The sequence below is a fragment of the Anguilla rostrata genome, chromosome 13 (genome assembly GCF_018555375.3).
Source record: "Anguilla rostrata isolate EN2019 chromosome 13, ASM1855537v3, whole genome shotgun sequence".
In the NCBI taxonomy this organism is placed as follows: domain Eukaryota; kingdom Metazoa; phylum Chordata; class Actinopteri; order Anguilliformes; family Anguillidae; genus Anguilla; species Anguilla rostrata.
Window position 1 is genome coordinate 22,583,629 of NC_057945.1, and position 15,722 is coordinate 22,599,350.

General features: G+C 53.0%; 2 protein-coding genes across 2 annotated transcripts in view; one reads left to right on the plus strand and one right to left on the minus strand.

Moving 5' to 3' along the window:
• Window positions 1-15,722, minus strand: part of rps23 (ribosomal protein S23) — a 223,989-nt gene that overhangs the window by 115,644 nt on the left and 92,623 nt on the right. The window lies entirely within an intron of this gene.
• slmapa (sarcolemma associated protein a) overlaps window positions 1-15,722 on the plus strand; it is a 69,759-nt gene that overhangs the window by 47,965 nt on the left and 6,072 nt on the right. Inside the window, exons 15-22 of the mRNA XM_064305858.1 lie at window positions 1,484-1,564; window positions 2,066-2,125; window positions 7,396-7,521; window positions 7,803-7,877; window positions 8,329-8,634; window positions 10,618-10,735; window positions 12,125-12,296; window positions 12,819-12,953. Of these exons, the coding sequence (XP_064161928.1) occupies window positions 1,484-1,564; window positions 2,066-2,125; window positions 7,396-7,521; window positions 7,803-7,877; window positions 8,329-8,634; window positions 10,618-10,735; window positions 12,125-12,296; window positions 12,819-12,953 (1,073 nt within the window). The remainder of the gene's footprint in view (window positions 1-1,483; window positions 1,565-2,065; window positions 2,126-7,395; window positions 7,522-7,802; window positions 7,878-8,328; window positions 8,635-10,617; window positions 10,736-12,124; window positions 12,297-12,818; window positions 12,954-15,722) is intronic.

The window sequence follows — 15,722 nt, forward strand, 5'->3', positions numbered from 1 at the left end:
CTCTCTCTCTCTGGCTCTCTCACTCTCGCCCCTTCCCTCTCTCCCCCCGCTCCACTCTGCCCATGGCAGTCCCTGGCACGGCAGTACCAGCTGGCCCTGCCCTCCTTTGTATGGATTAAAGGCACAGATTACAGGTGCTGGAAGCTCTCCACTGGCCTGCCAGCTGCTCAGCTGCCCTGTGCAGGACAGAGCGGGGCAGGACAGGGCAGGACAGGGCAGGACAGTGAGCAGGACAGAGCGGGACAGGGCGGGACAGACTGCTGGACAGAGCGGGACAGTGAGCAGGACAGAGCGGGACAGGGCGAGACAGACTGCAGGACAGAGCGGGACAGGGCGGGACAGTGAGCAGGACAGAGCGGGACAGGGCGGGACAGACTGCAGGACAGAGCGGGACAGGGCGGGACAGTGAGCAGGACAGAGCGGGACAGGGCGGGACAGACTGCAGGACAGAGCGGGACAGTGAGCAGGACAGTGGGGCTCCAGCAGGGCGCTCGCCCCTTTTAGAAACACTGATCAATCAGTGCTATTCCAGGCCCTCCCTGTGATTACTGCTGTTTCAGATGCTCGTGTGACACTGACTGACCGAGGCGAAATAGAACCTCTGTTGTGGAAGTGTGTGTGTGTGTGTGTGTGTGTGTGAGAGAGAGAGAAAGATTGTGAAAGAGCGCATTGGTGGGTGTGTGCGTATGCAGAAGTGTGTGTTAGAACTTTGTAATTGTTGTGTGGACATTGACATTGAGCATTAAAAAAAATTAGGGCTCTTTGTTGTCATGCTTAAGTGTGGTCTCAAATAGAGAATGAAAAAAAGTTTTGAATGTGTGCTTGTGTTTGTATGTGTGAAAGTGTGTGTGCGCCAGCCTGTGTCTGTGTGCCTGTGTTAGCTTGTAACTGTAAACAGTTCTCCCTGTTGCTCCCTGTGATGACGGATCTGGTGTGAGAAAAATGAGCAGTTTGCTTTAAAATGCCCATAAGCCGGGCTGAGCTGTCTGCATGAGCCAGCGATAAGGGACAGACCAGCCCTGTGCCCTGGGGTTAAAACAATGCCTGCCACTTTGCCCCCTTCGTCCAGCCCCCCACCCCAGAGCAGCAACCATTGTTCCATTTATAAATAACAGGGTTTTTTCACACGGGCGTCTAACTGGCCACAGGCAGGACCGCAGAGATCCCTGAACAAAAGCCCAACTATTTTAGCATGCAACCGTATCCCCCTCTGGAAGCTCCAGTCGGATATATGACCATGTGTGGTGAATAGGAGGAACTTGGAACAAGCAGGGAGAGACCATCTCTGACGACTACAAAACAAATTATTTTATAAAATCACGACAAAAACTATCGGCGGGAAATTAGATGTCTGTAAAAACTGAGTTATATTTTTTTACTGGTGGTTAAATTGAAAATTTTCTTGTCAGTTGTCGTTCTGTTCATGTTACGTTTGTTGCCCCCCCCTCCCGTATTGAAAGTGGTATCTCCCGTCTCCCCTCAGAAAATCAGATAGATGCTAAAGAGTCGGATATGTCAGACACACTGAGCCCCAGCAAGGACAAAAGCAGTGACGACACTTCAGGTAAAGCTCTCGCTGCTCCTCTGTCCGTGCACACGAACGTCAGTTCTGCGTCACAATGCCGTCCTTCTGTTGCGTGTTATTTTGACCTAAATCGCTTCTGTGCCTTAAGTGAATTTGGGTGAATTTCCTCTTGTTTTGTAGTTCAGTTTCAAAATGTATCCTGAGAATAGCTAGATTAATTTATTTGACTTTTGTTTTCTTTTGTATGTTGTTTTTTTATTAATTGTTGTCTGTCAGTCAGTAATGTGTTTTTTTTAATGCTCAGTAATGTTGTTTTTCTAATTGTCAGTGATGTGTTTTTTTAATTGTAAGTACGCACACTGTTTGTGTTTGAGTGCAGCTCTCCCTGTGAGGGCCAGTTGAAGGGATTGCTCGCAGTGATAAATGCGCATTGATGTTTTCCAGTGGCCTGTGTTGTGTGTGTGTGTGTGTGTGTGTGTGTGTGTGTGTGTGTGTGTGTGTGTCCTAACCCGTCCCTGTCCCTCTCTCTGCTCTCTACAGACGGCCAGATGGATGAGCAGGAGCTGAATGAGCCTCTCAACAAGGTCGCGACGCTCAAAGGTAAATTCAGCATCGCTGCTGCTGCTTTCGGACGGGACGGCGGCGCCGCTGACCGCTGCTTGTTCCGCAGTGAGAAGTGAAGTCACGCAGGGGGCAGCTCGGACTTAGCGGTACGAGGCGGTGGCGGCAGCAGGCAGGAATGCTGGGACGTTTCAGCGAGCGCTCCAAAGGCAAAGGTTCTGGCGTGACCATATATGGTATGGCGCACGGGCAGACTCCAGGGCTCCCGGAGAGGTTTTTCGGCAGGCGCGGTGCGCCGTGTCACAGCTGCTCGGCGTCCCCGGCATCCCAAAACCATCGCGTGCGCCTCTCCCCCTCAGCCCCTCTCCCCCAGCACGCCCCGTCGCGCGGAAAGTGGGCCAGGGGGACACGCTGCTCCCAGAATTCCAACAAATTCCGGAGCAGCTGGCCTGTAAACCCTGAGGCCGGCTCTCGGCCTGACCCCCTCTGGGGGGGGGTTCTGGGGGTTCGCAGGAGGGTGACTCAGCATCACTCTTCCAGTTTTTAGCAGGTCACTTTTTATGCCTTTTGTCTTTTTTGTCCACCCCCTTTTTTTGGTTTTTCAGTCTCCTCTTCCCATTCGTGTGCCACTGTGACTGTGGTTTAAGTCTTGTGTGCTTGTGGCTCAATTCAGACAGGTTCCCTTTTAGAAAATAATTTTAAAAACCCAGCTGTGGGGAGTCTGATCCCTTTGTGGTGAAAGAGGCAAAAAAAAAAAGTCAAGATAATGCCTGTGGCTGTCCTTGATTGGCGGACGGAGGCTGTCAGTCGTCTGTCTGACGGATGTGGGCGGGGTGGGTTACTCACAAAAATAAAAAGACCCTGGCTTTATCTCTGCAGACACACAGCAGGAGCACAGGCTCGTTCTCCCGACTGGACAGTTAGTTAGGGGTGAGTGTGCTCAGTGCAGTGGGATTAATGATCAAACCCAGCTAATCCCCGGTTAGCGGCAGGGCTGTGTGCTACGGTAACGGTGAGAGCTAAGGGTCTGTGCAGGTCTAGGTCCTGCTGCTCCTCCTCAGAATTCTGGGCCAGAATTAGGCCCCTCCCACTTAGCACACTTATTAGGGCATGTTTGCCCGAACCAAAATACCTCCAGCCCCCGCGAGGCTGTGGGAGTGGCCTGGCTGATGGAATGTAGATCTGCGGGGCTGCGCGGCCAGCCAGCCCTGCCCTACTTAAGGCATTCTCATCTGCGTGCTGTCTCCTGCTTTGTGCTTTCACTAATGGGAAATTGCTGCGCCCTCATTAGTACTGTGTGCGGTGGCAGTGCACTGTGGGCAGGCAGGCTGTCGTGGGACAATCTCACGCCATGTTCATGACTCAGCAGAGCGTTGTCACTGGACACGGGGCCGGAGTTTGCCCCCTGTCACCCTGCTCCCCACCTGTTTTGCCCCAGTGGCACACAGATCGAGTTCCTGATCCGTCACAGCTGTTGGGCAGCTCGTAAAAGGCGTGAGGGCTAGCTGGCCTGCACGGCTCCTGTCGGCCGCTGCCTGTGTCTAAATGTTTATTTATGAGTGAAGAGGGTGGAATGACCTGGGCTGGCTGTGCTGCTGATGCTGCGGCTGGGCAGGAGCTGCAGGCCACAGGCCCCTCCCGTGAAGTGCAGAGGGGGAGGAGCCACAGGCCCCAGCCAGGGTGCAGCGGAGCTGGTTAATCCTGGGGAGGAAGTGCTCTTCACTTTGCCCTCTGTCTGCCATGAAACACCCTCAGAACATGGAGTCACTCCAAGACCCTGACAGCCAGAGCATTAGCAGCACTTCAGTCTGCTCAGCTTTGACCCTTTGAGGCATTCAGTGTGCGTGTGTGTGTGTGTGTGTGTGTGTGTGTGTGTGTGTGTGTGTGTGTGTGTGCGTGTGTGTGTGCGTGTGCGTGTGCGTGTGCGTGTGCGTGTGCGTGTGCGTGTGCGTGTGCGTGTGCGTGTGCGTGTGCGTGTGCGTGTGCGCGCGTGCGCGCGCGTGTGTGTGTGCGTGCGTGCGTTCATCTCTGATACTGTGGAGTTACTCTGCGGCTCTGGTGTGTGTCTGATGAGGGCTCTCGTACAGAGCCGCTGGATGTTAGATTGTATTCGTAATGATTCTGTTATTGTGACGTTCTTATCAGTTCCCCTGCCCGTTTCCTCATACTCCATTCCACACTGGCTCCCAAACCATTTCCTCTCCTGTTCCTAAAGATTGCAAATGGCTTCCTTTAGGTTAATTATTTGGACATACTCTAGGCATAATGACAGTCTGTCACCACACCCCCCCACCCCCGACCCCCCAGTAGTCATTCGTCTATTAACATGAAAGAGAATATGGGATCCCATGGCAATCATGAGCATTAGTTTAATGAAGGCAGGTGGCCATTTTGTTTCTGGAATAGATGACATAGTCATCTGTGAAGAGTTAGCTATACGAGTCATCGGTGAAGAGTTAGCTATACGAGGTGCCTTCCTCCGATCCCCCGTGTCCACTTTTCTGCTTGTTGGCATGGTGTGCTGTGCAGCTGGATTGGAAAGGTACTGGGTGAGATTCTGAGAGGCAGCTGCAGTCTGTGTCACTGCAGTCTCAGCAGTGGTTACAGTCAGCTCCCGTGCCCCAGCACAGTTTCCATATTACAGCCCTGCTTGGAAGGTTAGCGACCGTTCAAGTTCGCCAGGAGGGAAATGTGTCTTGTGTGAGGCCTTTTTATTTTATTTGGCTTGTTCTGTGTAGCCACCACAGACTATGTTCATTATGGATGTCATTCAAGCATGGAGTGCCTTTCAAGCTAGTCGCTGCTTTTGTGTGTTGCAGAGTGTTTAGATCTGTCACTAGAGGGCGCCGCTCAACTGATTTTATTCATTCAGGCTGACCCAAGCGCAAGTAATGATATCAAGCGCTTGTTGTTTTCTTATTAATGTCTTTTATATGTTAGTGGGTTAGATTTATTCCGACTGGCTTGTGGCCTGCCAGTTGTGACAAGCTGTGGATTTTATAAGGGATCCCTGTTCTTTTTATTGCATGACTATTGTGTTCTTTTATTTGGTGGCCAGTAACAACATATGGCAGACAGGACAGCCTCGCAAAAGAGATATTAATCTCAGTGGGACTTCCCTGCTGAAATAATCTCATCCGCATTCGCTAGGTCCTGAAAAACCCGCCCCTTATTCTGACAGGCAGGGAAGGCCGGCCCCCAGGAGCCCGCCCCCTCCCCGTCTCAACGGAGCGGCCATAAATGAGATTCTGCAAAGAGCTCAGCCAGCTAAATCTGCTCCTTTCATCCCGCCGATGGCAGAACATCAGAGGTGTTGGTTTTGTGGGGAGCAGAGAGGGGGGTTCCTGCTTCAGCATACAGGCCAGCGCTGTCCCTCAGTCTCTGTACACCCCCCGTCTGACATCGCAGGAAAGCGAGTGAGCTGTAAGCTGCATATGACATCAGAGGCGCATGACATCAGCCTTAAGTTCTGCGGTCTGCCCGGAGCGGTTAGAGTTTCTGGACTTTCGTAAGCGCAGCAGGATTCCTGAAACCACATGAACGTACAGCACTGGCCTCCTGCCCCTTACCCACTGCAGGCCCGGGGCAGGCCGAACTCAGGGCCCAGCTGGGACTGTGTAAGTGACTGCCTTGGCTCTCGGAGACCCTACCAGCGAGCTCCAGTAATCCCGCTGCCTGTCCCTGCGTGTTTAACGCCTGGTTTGGGCTCCATTTGGCCCGGCCTGCCTGCTGTCGATTTTTGAAGTTGCTCACGGTACTTTCCGTTTTCCAAGAACATATTTTGGTCGCAGCGAATGAAAGCGCTTTGGTGACCCCCCACCGTTTAACGCAGCAGACGAGTTTAAAATGATCAAAGGCTCCCCCCCCCCCCCACACCTGGGCTCTGTGGCCCTGTTTCCCCCCCGCCCCCAGCTTCAGCGTGGGGCGGGTTTAAACATGCCCCTCGCCCTTAAACAGGGGCAGGCCAGTGTGTTGGCGTTTGCACTTTGTGTGTGAACGAGGGTGTGGGGAATGTTGAATAGGTTCCACTTCCTCTTTGTCTGGGGAGATTACGCATTGTTTGCCTGTTAGTCACCAGTGCCTGGCATTTCTGTGCTGTGATCCTTGTCAGTTTCAGCCATATATGTAAATGTTAGAGGTGGTAATGAGCTCAGGGTCTGATTATGACTCTCCTCCCATGAAAGGAAACATTCAGCTTCAGACCGTGGCCTGCGGGTGACCACAACACTGCTGAGTCTGAGTTTAATATGGCTACACGCACTCACACACGCACGCACACACACATACAGACAAGCACAGTCTGACACACACACTACAGACCATACAAGCACAGTCTGACATACACACACACACACACAGACATGCACGCGCACACACACACACAAGCACAGTCTGACATACACACACGCGCGCGCGCGCGCGCACGCACGCACTCACACACACACGTACACACATATACAGACAGGCACAATCTCACACACACACACACACACACATACATACATCCTCTCATACACACACACACACCCGTGGACCACCTGGTCACCTCACTCAGTGAAGGCTTTATAGCATGTTTAGTGGCACACGCATTAACACAGTTTAGCTCTTCGCACAGGGCTTTATTGGGGTGGAGAGCCTTGGAGTAAATGAGCAGTTTGACCTGGGTCTGTGCCCCGCCCCGCTGTTTAACTTGGCCCCGGTAGCGCCTGCAGCCCCAGGCTGCCAGGGGGACATAACCCACGCTCGGGTTAGCGTCCCTGTGATAGCAGCCAGCAGGCAGCGCTCCCTCAGGTGTGTCTGTGTGTCTCTGCAGGGAAGTGGCTACGCAGCTCTGCAGGATTTATGCTTGTGAAAGGCAGTTCTGTGCTTGTGGGTTTATCTGCTGTGCCCTGAAAAATTCTTGTGGTCTGTTTTGGGCTTGACAGAAATGTTCGTTCTGCTCTTGCAGAGTGTCTGTTTATTTATCCATTTGGTGCGGTGCCCGTCTTCCACAAAGGCTTTAGTCTTTACATCATCAGTGTATTTATCTGTCCGCTGCTCTTTTGAATCGTCTTCCGCACAGTGCTTTTAGACTGGAGGAAAAGTATGTGCACACGCATGCACATAAATACATACACGCACCCAAACACACACACATGCACGCACACACACACACACACAGTGATGCCGGTAGTATTGACTGTGTGTGTGCTGTGATGGTGATGGTGTAACCCTGAGCAGGGTTGCTGTGTTGATGTGCGGTCTGCGGCGCGTTGGGCTCTGACTCTCTGACTCCGTGTCTGACGCCACGCCTGGCCTTCCTCCCGCAGACGAGCTGCGGCGGGCCGACCTGGAGCCCGGCGACACGGATCACATGATCCAACACCTCCGCACCGAGCTGCTGGAAGCCCAGGAGCTGGCCAACACCGGCAAGCAGAAATGCCTGGAGCTGCAAGGTACCGACCGCAGGGCTCTCTTCAATGCTCCAGTCTCAGCACTGAGTGATGTGGGGATGAGTATTGTGTGCTGGGGGTGAGAGTGATGTGGGGATGAGTATTGTGTGCTGGGGGTGAGTGAGTGATGTGGGGATGAGTATTGTGTGCAGGGGGTGAGTGAGTGATGTGGGGATGAGTATTGTGTGCTGGGGGTGAGTGAGTGATGTGGGGATGAGTAGGTGTATGATGGGGGTGAGTTTGTGCACGTGTACGGGGGGTCTGATGTTTTTCTCCTTTGACAGCTCTGCTGGAGGAGGAGAGGAGGACTAACAAACAGCAGACTGAGGACTCTGCCAAACAGATCCAGTTTCTTCAGGGTTAGTGTGGGACGTTCTCTCTAGACATTCTGTCTATCTCTCTACCTCTGTACCGCTCTACCCCTCTCACAGATTCATTCAGTTTGGAATGCCTTACTGGCATGGCATGAAAATACTGCCAAGTTGTAGAGACAAAAACAGCATTCTTGTCTTATTTAGTTTTACGTCCTATGTTCTGGGAAGGGGTGGGATTTTGAGCATTTACGGGGGTTTGTGGGCTTTGAGGGATGTACACATGAAATGTGTTTGTCTCTTTTTTAGGATATAAACAATGACAAAAAACTCTAGCTGAGGTGTCACTTGTCCACCTCTGCTCTGCACTACATGCAGGAGCAGTGTGTGTAGGCTGTGCTTATCACAGCTGATCTAGTGAGCGTCTGTTTAGCCATAGAAATAAAGAGCAGGAGGTGTGTTCCTGTAACGCTGCCCCCCCCCCCCCCCGTCTGCGCAGCCCAGCTGCAGAAGCTGCACGTGGACATGGAGGAGCTGCGGGAGCAGAGGGAGAGCTCCATCTCCAGCACGCGGGAGGAGCTGTACAGCGCCCAGGAGGAGGTGCTGATGCTGCGCCACGTCATGGAGACGGCCACCGCCGAGCGCGAGCGCGACATCGCCGCCCTCAAGGCCGACCTGGACGCCGTCACCGCCGAGCTGGAGAAGTGGCGCCAGGCGGCCGCCAAGTACGAGCTGGCAGCCCTCACCCCACCAACCGCAAGGCTGCAGCTGGTCGGCAGCCGCACAGCAGCACATGGGAGAATCTGTGCCGCAGCTCGGCAGCAGTACGGCACTGCAGATCTGCACTGCAGAACCAGTGCACTGCAGAACTCACGGCATGCAGCTGGCAGCAAACTCACTGTGCACTGCAGAACTCACTGTGCACTGCAGAACTCACTGTGCACTGCAGAACTCACTGTGCACTGCAGAACTCACTGTGCACTGCAGAACTCACTGTGCACTGCAGAACTCTCTGTGCACTGCAGAACTCACTGTGCACTGCAGAACTCACTGTGCACTGCAGAACTCACGGTGCACTGCAGAACTCACTGTGCACTGCAGAACTCACTGTGCACTGCAGAACTCCTGTGCACTGCAGAACTCCTGGCACTGCAGAACTCCTGTGCACTGCAGAACTCTCTGTGCACTGCAGAACTCCCTGTGCACTGCAGAACTCTCTGTGCACTGCAGAACTCTCTGCACTGCAGAACTCTCTGTGCACTGCAGAACTCTCTGTGCACTGCAGAACTCACTGTGCACTGCAGAACTCACTGTGCACTGCAGAACTCACTGTGCACTGCAGAACTCTCTGTGCACTGCAGAACTCTCTGTGCACTGCAGAACTCTCTGTGCACTGCAGCACTGGAATTGCTAGTGCTCTAGAATTGAGAATAACCACTGAGTGCCAATACTGACTGCTTGATGGTTGTAGTCTGTGCAAACTGTTTGCCTTCGCTGCCTGGTGTGAGGTCTTTAACACAGAGGTGCACAGAGAGCGCAGAGCCAGTATTGGATTTCACACCACAACCTGCTCTTCATTTAATTAACTTAACTCATTTATTTGATCTGAAATGTTTTGCAAGTGCTTGGGTGGACATTTTACAGTGGTTCACTATAGGAGTGAACCAGCATTGCATTCTACTTTCTGTTTAGAACGTAGACCAGACTAACTAGCTCTGGTAGAAGCACACAGCAGAATTGACCCCAGCAGGGGACCCCTGCTTTTAGCACTGGAGAGTGAGTCTCGGTGTGGTTCGGTCAGGCAGGCTGAGCGCAGGAGTGAGCTGAGGCTGTGTTTAGTCTGGCTGCCCCGGGGCTGGGGCCAGCAGGATGTGATCCCCGCGCTGGGCCGTTAACGCGGGCTGTCAGCAGGAGATCACTCCTCCACCGCGCCGCGGCTCAGGAGCCAGAGCGCGGGCCAGAGCGCGGGCCAGGGGCCAGAGCGCGGGCCAGGGCGCGGGCCAGGGGCCAGAGCGCGGGCCAGGGGCCAGAGCGCGGGCCGGGCCTGCGGGGCCTCCAGACGCCTGGCACGCCTCGGCACAGCGGAGAGGAGGCGTAAATCCAGCAGGGTTACGACTACTGCGCTCCTCAAGACCTCCGGCTCATCACCCCTCCCTGATTTACTCTCCTCACACACAACCAGACCCACAGTGTCAGCGCTCTCTTCACTTGGGCCCAGCTATATTGAAATGGAAGTTGTATCATGGCAGTAGAGGAGGTTTTCTGTCCCTCTTTAGTCCCCTTTGAGATATTTTAGCTTTTTCCTGGAAAAGCAGTTGTGTTCCTGATAACCAGTGGTGTGTGTTTTGATGAGGTGGAACTCAGCCAATGGTATCACTGAATCCAGAGTCTTCCTCTCTGGAATTTGTAGCATTGTACGTATCCCTCTACTCCTCCATTCCTTCCTGTCTGTCACAGAAAATGATGGGTGAGAGAGGATCTGAGCAAGTTCTGGATAATTTTTCTGATGCAGCTGATGGATTAAAAAAATTAATCTTAATGCAGTCCATGTGTTTGAAAAAATTCTGTAGGTTTTTTAAATCTGTAGTTGCACATGAAGTCACTGCATCTTATCACACCACAGGCGGCTTGTGCAGCCATCCTGTGGGGCTAAATAAGTGAAATGCAGGTTAAGTGTTCCCCAGATTGCATGTTGGGGAAACGCTTTCGTGTGATGTTCTCCACGGAGCCTGTTCAGACTGGGGCTTTGCCCACGTGTGTGTGTGTGTGTGTGTGTCCGTCTGCGCAGACGAGCTGGACCGGCTGCAGAAGGACTGCTCCAGCCTGCAGAGGGAATGCACAGCCCTGCGCTCTGAGAAGGTGGCTCTCCTGGAGAAGCTGCAGAAGCTCGAGGTTGAGCTGGACAGGTGAGTGGAGGAGGAGCCAATCTGCCAATCACACTGGAGCTCCCCAGCTCCTCCCCCAGGACACTGTGAGAATGAACCCCGTAGCGGTTGCCTCTACACACAGAGGGCACCCTGGTTAGCGATCTCAATGTCGTCTTACCAACGTGACCCCAACATGTTTTATTTTCCTCTGATACGACTTTGTTTCTATGCCACCTTCGCTGCACCAAACAGATTTGAACGAAATGAAATGGGAAGTAGCGCAGAGTCATCACTTGCCTGATCATGCGAGCGACCGAGCAGTCTCGGCTCTGCCACACCTGGTTTTGCTCCGGGCAGCTACTGCTGAACCCTGGAATACAGCCCGAGGTCTCCCCCGTCATTTTCCCAGCCTTATTTATTATGAGCTGAAGAGTGAGACTGATCCTGGATCAGCGCTCCTGCTCTGAGACGCTCTGAGGCGCTTTATAAGCACGGTCCCAGGTTCCCTCCCGTCCGGCCCGCTCCCGTGGAATGCAGGCTCAGACCGCGGTGGACCTCCTGATGGCTGGAAGGGGCGGGTTTAGGGAGGTGTGAAACATGAGGGCTAAGACTCTGAGCTCCTGGAGGTGAGGGCTGAGACTCTGAGCTCCTGGAGGTGAGGGCTGAGACTCTGAGCTCCTGGAGGTGAGGGCTGAGACTCTGAGCTCCTGGAGGTGAGGGCTGAGACTCTGAGCTCCTGGAGGTGAGGGCTGAGACTCTGAGCTCCTGGAGGTGAGGGCTGGCACTTTTACGCAGCTATTTATGTTCGTGCCTTTCTCTGTTCCCTCCTCCTGGACTTCAGCTGGGTTCTGATTGGGCAGTAAGTGTTACGGCTCCTGTGAGTCCTGCCCCTCAGGTGAACTCACCGCACTCCCCTTTCATCAGCTCTGAGGTGCTGTTAATCTCCCTGCTCTGCCCTGGGAGGGGTTTTTTGTTTTGTTTTTGCGAGCACTTTTTTTGTATGAAGCAGAGCGCAAATCAGTCCCGTACCTCAGCCTCCCTCAGGCCGCACGGACGGAGTGATTCATCTGCAGGGCTGCAGCCTCACTTGATCTCTGCCACTTCACCCCCTCTGTCAGCGGGTTTGAATAGAGTGGGGCTTTGTATTTCTGTGACCTCTACTGGAATCTTTGGTAATTGTGGCTCTGTGTGAGTGGCCCGCTCTGTGATTGGCCGCCTCCTCTTGCGGCGCCCCAACATTGCCCTCATTGTTCGGCCCTGTAGGACTTCACCTGCGGGACCAAGGGCAGACGAGTGTCAGCTTCCACCCCCCTGCGCCGCGGTGCTGTATCTGAGCTCACTGAGCCTCTTTGTTCTCTAACCCTGCCGGGCTCCTGGTGGCGCTGCGGCGGGGAGCGATGCTTCAGCTTTCTCTTGGGTCCCCCGCAGCTCCCGGGAGCAGAGCGCCTTCCTCAGCAGCAGCCTCAACGCCCTGGAGAAGTCGCAGGGAGCCCTGGAGACCAAGCTGGGCTCCATGCAGGACCAGCACATGCAGGACGCCGGCAAGCTCCAGACCCAGCTGGCCCAGGCCGACAGCCGGACCAAGAGCCTGCAGAAGGAGGTCAGTGCCCCGCCCCGCCCTGCCCTACCAGCCTGTGCCAGCCCCTGCCCCACTCTACTAGCCCTGCCCTTCTCCGCCCCGCCCAGTTCCGCCCCACCCCACCCTGCTAGCCCCTGCCCCGCCCCTCTCCTCCCCCAGGCTGGAGGCCACTGCTGGGCTCCCTTCAGGACATGCACTGGAATCCACATTGTTAAATTCCCATAATGTTCATAATGAATTATTTCCCTGGTAATAATTTACCAGGGAATTCAACTGCAATTAATTTCCTGACTGAATGAAAACCAGATCCCTCACACAAGGCCACCTCTGTGATCAGAGGGAGGCTTTTATTAGCATTTTTAGATATCTTTATGATTCGTAGTATGTGATTGAGCTTGCTTTCCTGAATCCACCTGCATGTATCTGTGTGTACGCGCACCTGTGTTTACCTGTACCTGTGTGTGTACACTTGTGTGTGCACAGACCTGTGTGTACCTGTACCTGTGTGTGGTGTGTGTTGTGATGGCCCTCCTCCCTCTGCAGTATGAAGAGACCCAGTCGCTGCTGTCGGACCTGAGGGAGAGGTATGAGCGCACAGAGCAGGAGAAACGCTCCATCAACGATGAGCTGGAGCAGTGCAAGCTCGACCTGAAGCTACTGCAGGAGAAGGGAGGCAATGTGAGTATCTGTGTGTGTGTGTATCTGTGTGTGCGCGCGCGTGTGAGCACTGGTACAGAGAGGGGGTATGAGTGTACCCGTGTGTGTGCACAGGTATAGAGAGGGGGTGAGTGTACCTCTGTGTGTGAGCACAGGTACCTGTGTGTGTGCATGAGCGCAGGTACAGAGGGGGTGATGACCTGTGTGTGTGTGTGTGAGCACAGGTACAGAGGGGGGTGTGAGCACAGGTACGTGTGTGTGTGTGTGTGTGTGAGCACAGGTACCTGTGTGTGTGTGTGTGTGTTTGTGAGCACCTGCACAGAGAGGATATTGATTGCTGATATTAAGGCACAAAGAAAAAGCAGCAGTCTGCAGCTCTCCAGGACCAGGAGTGAAGATGACTGTATGCAGTGCAGTGCAGCTCGTTGCACAGTGTGGACTTTGATGCATTGGGTTGGAAGGTTTTGCCTTCAGTGGCAGGAGATACGGATGATTCAGTGTTGAAAACATGGAGCTGAGTGATCTGGTGTGTGTATAGCAGGACTGTCCAGTCTTATCTGAAAAAGGCCATATGCAAGGGCAGGTTTTTGTGCTAGCCAAGCAGTAAGACACCGATTCAACTAATTAAGAAATCGTGGTCTACAAATAAGATCTTCATGTGGAATCAAGTGTCTTAATGCTCGGCTAAAACAAAAACCTGCACCGGCATCAACCCTTTGTCGGTTAAGACTGCAGACCCCAGGTCTGTCGTATCTGTGGCTGCTGCTAGCCTGCAGTGATACAGCAGTATCGCTCTCTGCCTGAGGTCACTGATCATGGGAAAGTGCACAGCGCAGCAATGAATGACCTGCTGATGTTTTTATTTATTTTTTTTATTTAGTGGTGTTTATTCTCCCCACCTACATCAGCACAATATGAATGCGCTCAGCAGTATCCCAGAATGCAGTGCAGAGGGGTAGCAGGGCCCTCTCTTGCTTCAGTGCGGAAGAACGAATGAAAAGCAGAGCAGGCAGAGGCGGATCAGGCATGGCTTCATGGATCAGACGTCATTCAGAGAGCGCAGGCTCTGCCATGTGTTCCTCAGCCCATTCACTGCTGAAAAGCGCCCAGGGGCAGCCAGTGATACAGCGTTTGAGCCGTGGTGTAGTGTGTGTGTGTGTGTGAGGACGGCTCCTCCTGCTGTAGGGATTTTTCCTGTGCCTGAGGATGCTGGCTCCTTTGGCTTGGCACCATTTTGTTTCCTTTGGTTTTATTTTTGGAGTGATGCTTTTACCAGGATACCAACTCTGCCCATCTTGTTCAGCTGGTGCACAGCAGCTGTGGAGTTTCACTGTTTCCAGTGGCTCCTGGCTCCCCTACATCTGCTGTGTGCGTGTGTGTGTGCGCATATGTGCGTGTGCGTGTGCATTTGTGCCTGTGAAAGTGACAGTATGACTGTGCGTGTGTGTGTCAGTTTCTCCTTGGGTGACCTTCACACGGCCATTCTGAACACGCCTCCTGTGTGGCCCTCACGCAGCCCCGCTCCCACACTAACGGTCACTCCACCCCCCCGGATATAGCCCGCACACCTGGGCTGAATCAAAATAATAAAACGGACAACCAAAATTTCTGCTTTTGATGTGCCGAGACCAGCTGCACTTCTCTGAGAGCAGGGGGACTCGATAGTTCTTTAATGAGTCCTTCTTTTAATTCAGTCTGTTTTCCTCCCTCTTCCTTTCTGACTAGTGTTGTGTGTTTTTTTTTTTTACGCCCAGGCTTTTAGATGTTCAGAAGTGTTTGTTGCTTAGACATCCCAACAGTGTTCTGTATATGTGTTGTGTAAATCCTGACAAGTTCCCCCACCCCCCACCTCCCCCCTCTAGGTCCTGTAAAAGACCCTTTCTGTTAATTTGCCCACCTCACCCACCCCCCTAAAGATCCGTTTTTGTTGACTAGTCTCCAGTATTGATTGTAATATCCCTTCCCTCCTTTAGCCATCCATATTGCAGCCTACCCAAGCCATTTTCATCGGCGTTATCCTGGCTTTGCTGTATTGGTGCTTCGGGCAGTTGTGGTAGAAAGGTACACAGCGCTGCTGTCCAGTCCGTGTCTGTGCGTCTGTCACTTCTGTCATCCTCTTACCTTTGTGAAAATACAGTGCATGGCAAAAATTAAATGAAATAAAATAAAAAACTGTTACATCTCCTTTGCCCGAAATCCCTTTTCGGCGCAAAGCAACACCGACAACCACTAATATTTCCTTTCACCAAACGTCCTTGTCACCTAACATTCGTCTGTCTTGCTTGGAATCACTGATGTGTGAGTATCCCTTTTGCGTTTGTGGTTTGTTCTTTATCCGTTCGAAAAGCTTTATTCATTTATTATTTATACTGTTTTTTTTTTTGCTACTTTACATATCCTTTTACCATTTTAATTGATATGAAACGCGGCTTCTTTTATCCTCCTCACCGGCCGAATGGAAGCCTTGTTTAATTGCTGTTTTTCCTAATCCTTTGTGTCGCTCTAGTGAGGAGGGTGACTGTGTCACTGTGCTGGTCTCTGAGCCCTCAGGCCTGGTGTAGAGGGGAGAGGCAGCCCAAGGTATGCTGCCAGACCAGGCCCGTTCTAATACCAGCCTCTCTCTTTCTCTCTCTCTCCCTCCCCTCCACCTCTGTCCTCCCTCTTTCACTCTCTTCCCCCTTCACTCTCTCTCTCTCTCCCTCCCCTCCACCTCTGCCCTCTTCACTCTCTCCCCCTTCACTCTCCCCCTCCACCTCTCTCCTCCCTCTTTCTCTCTCTTCCCCCTTCACT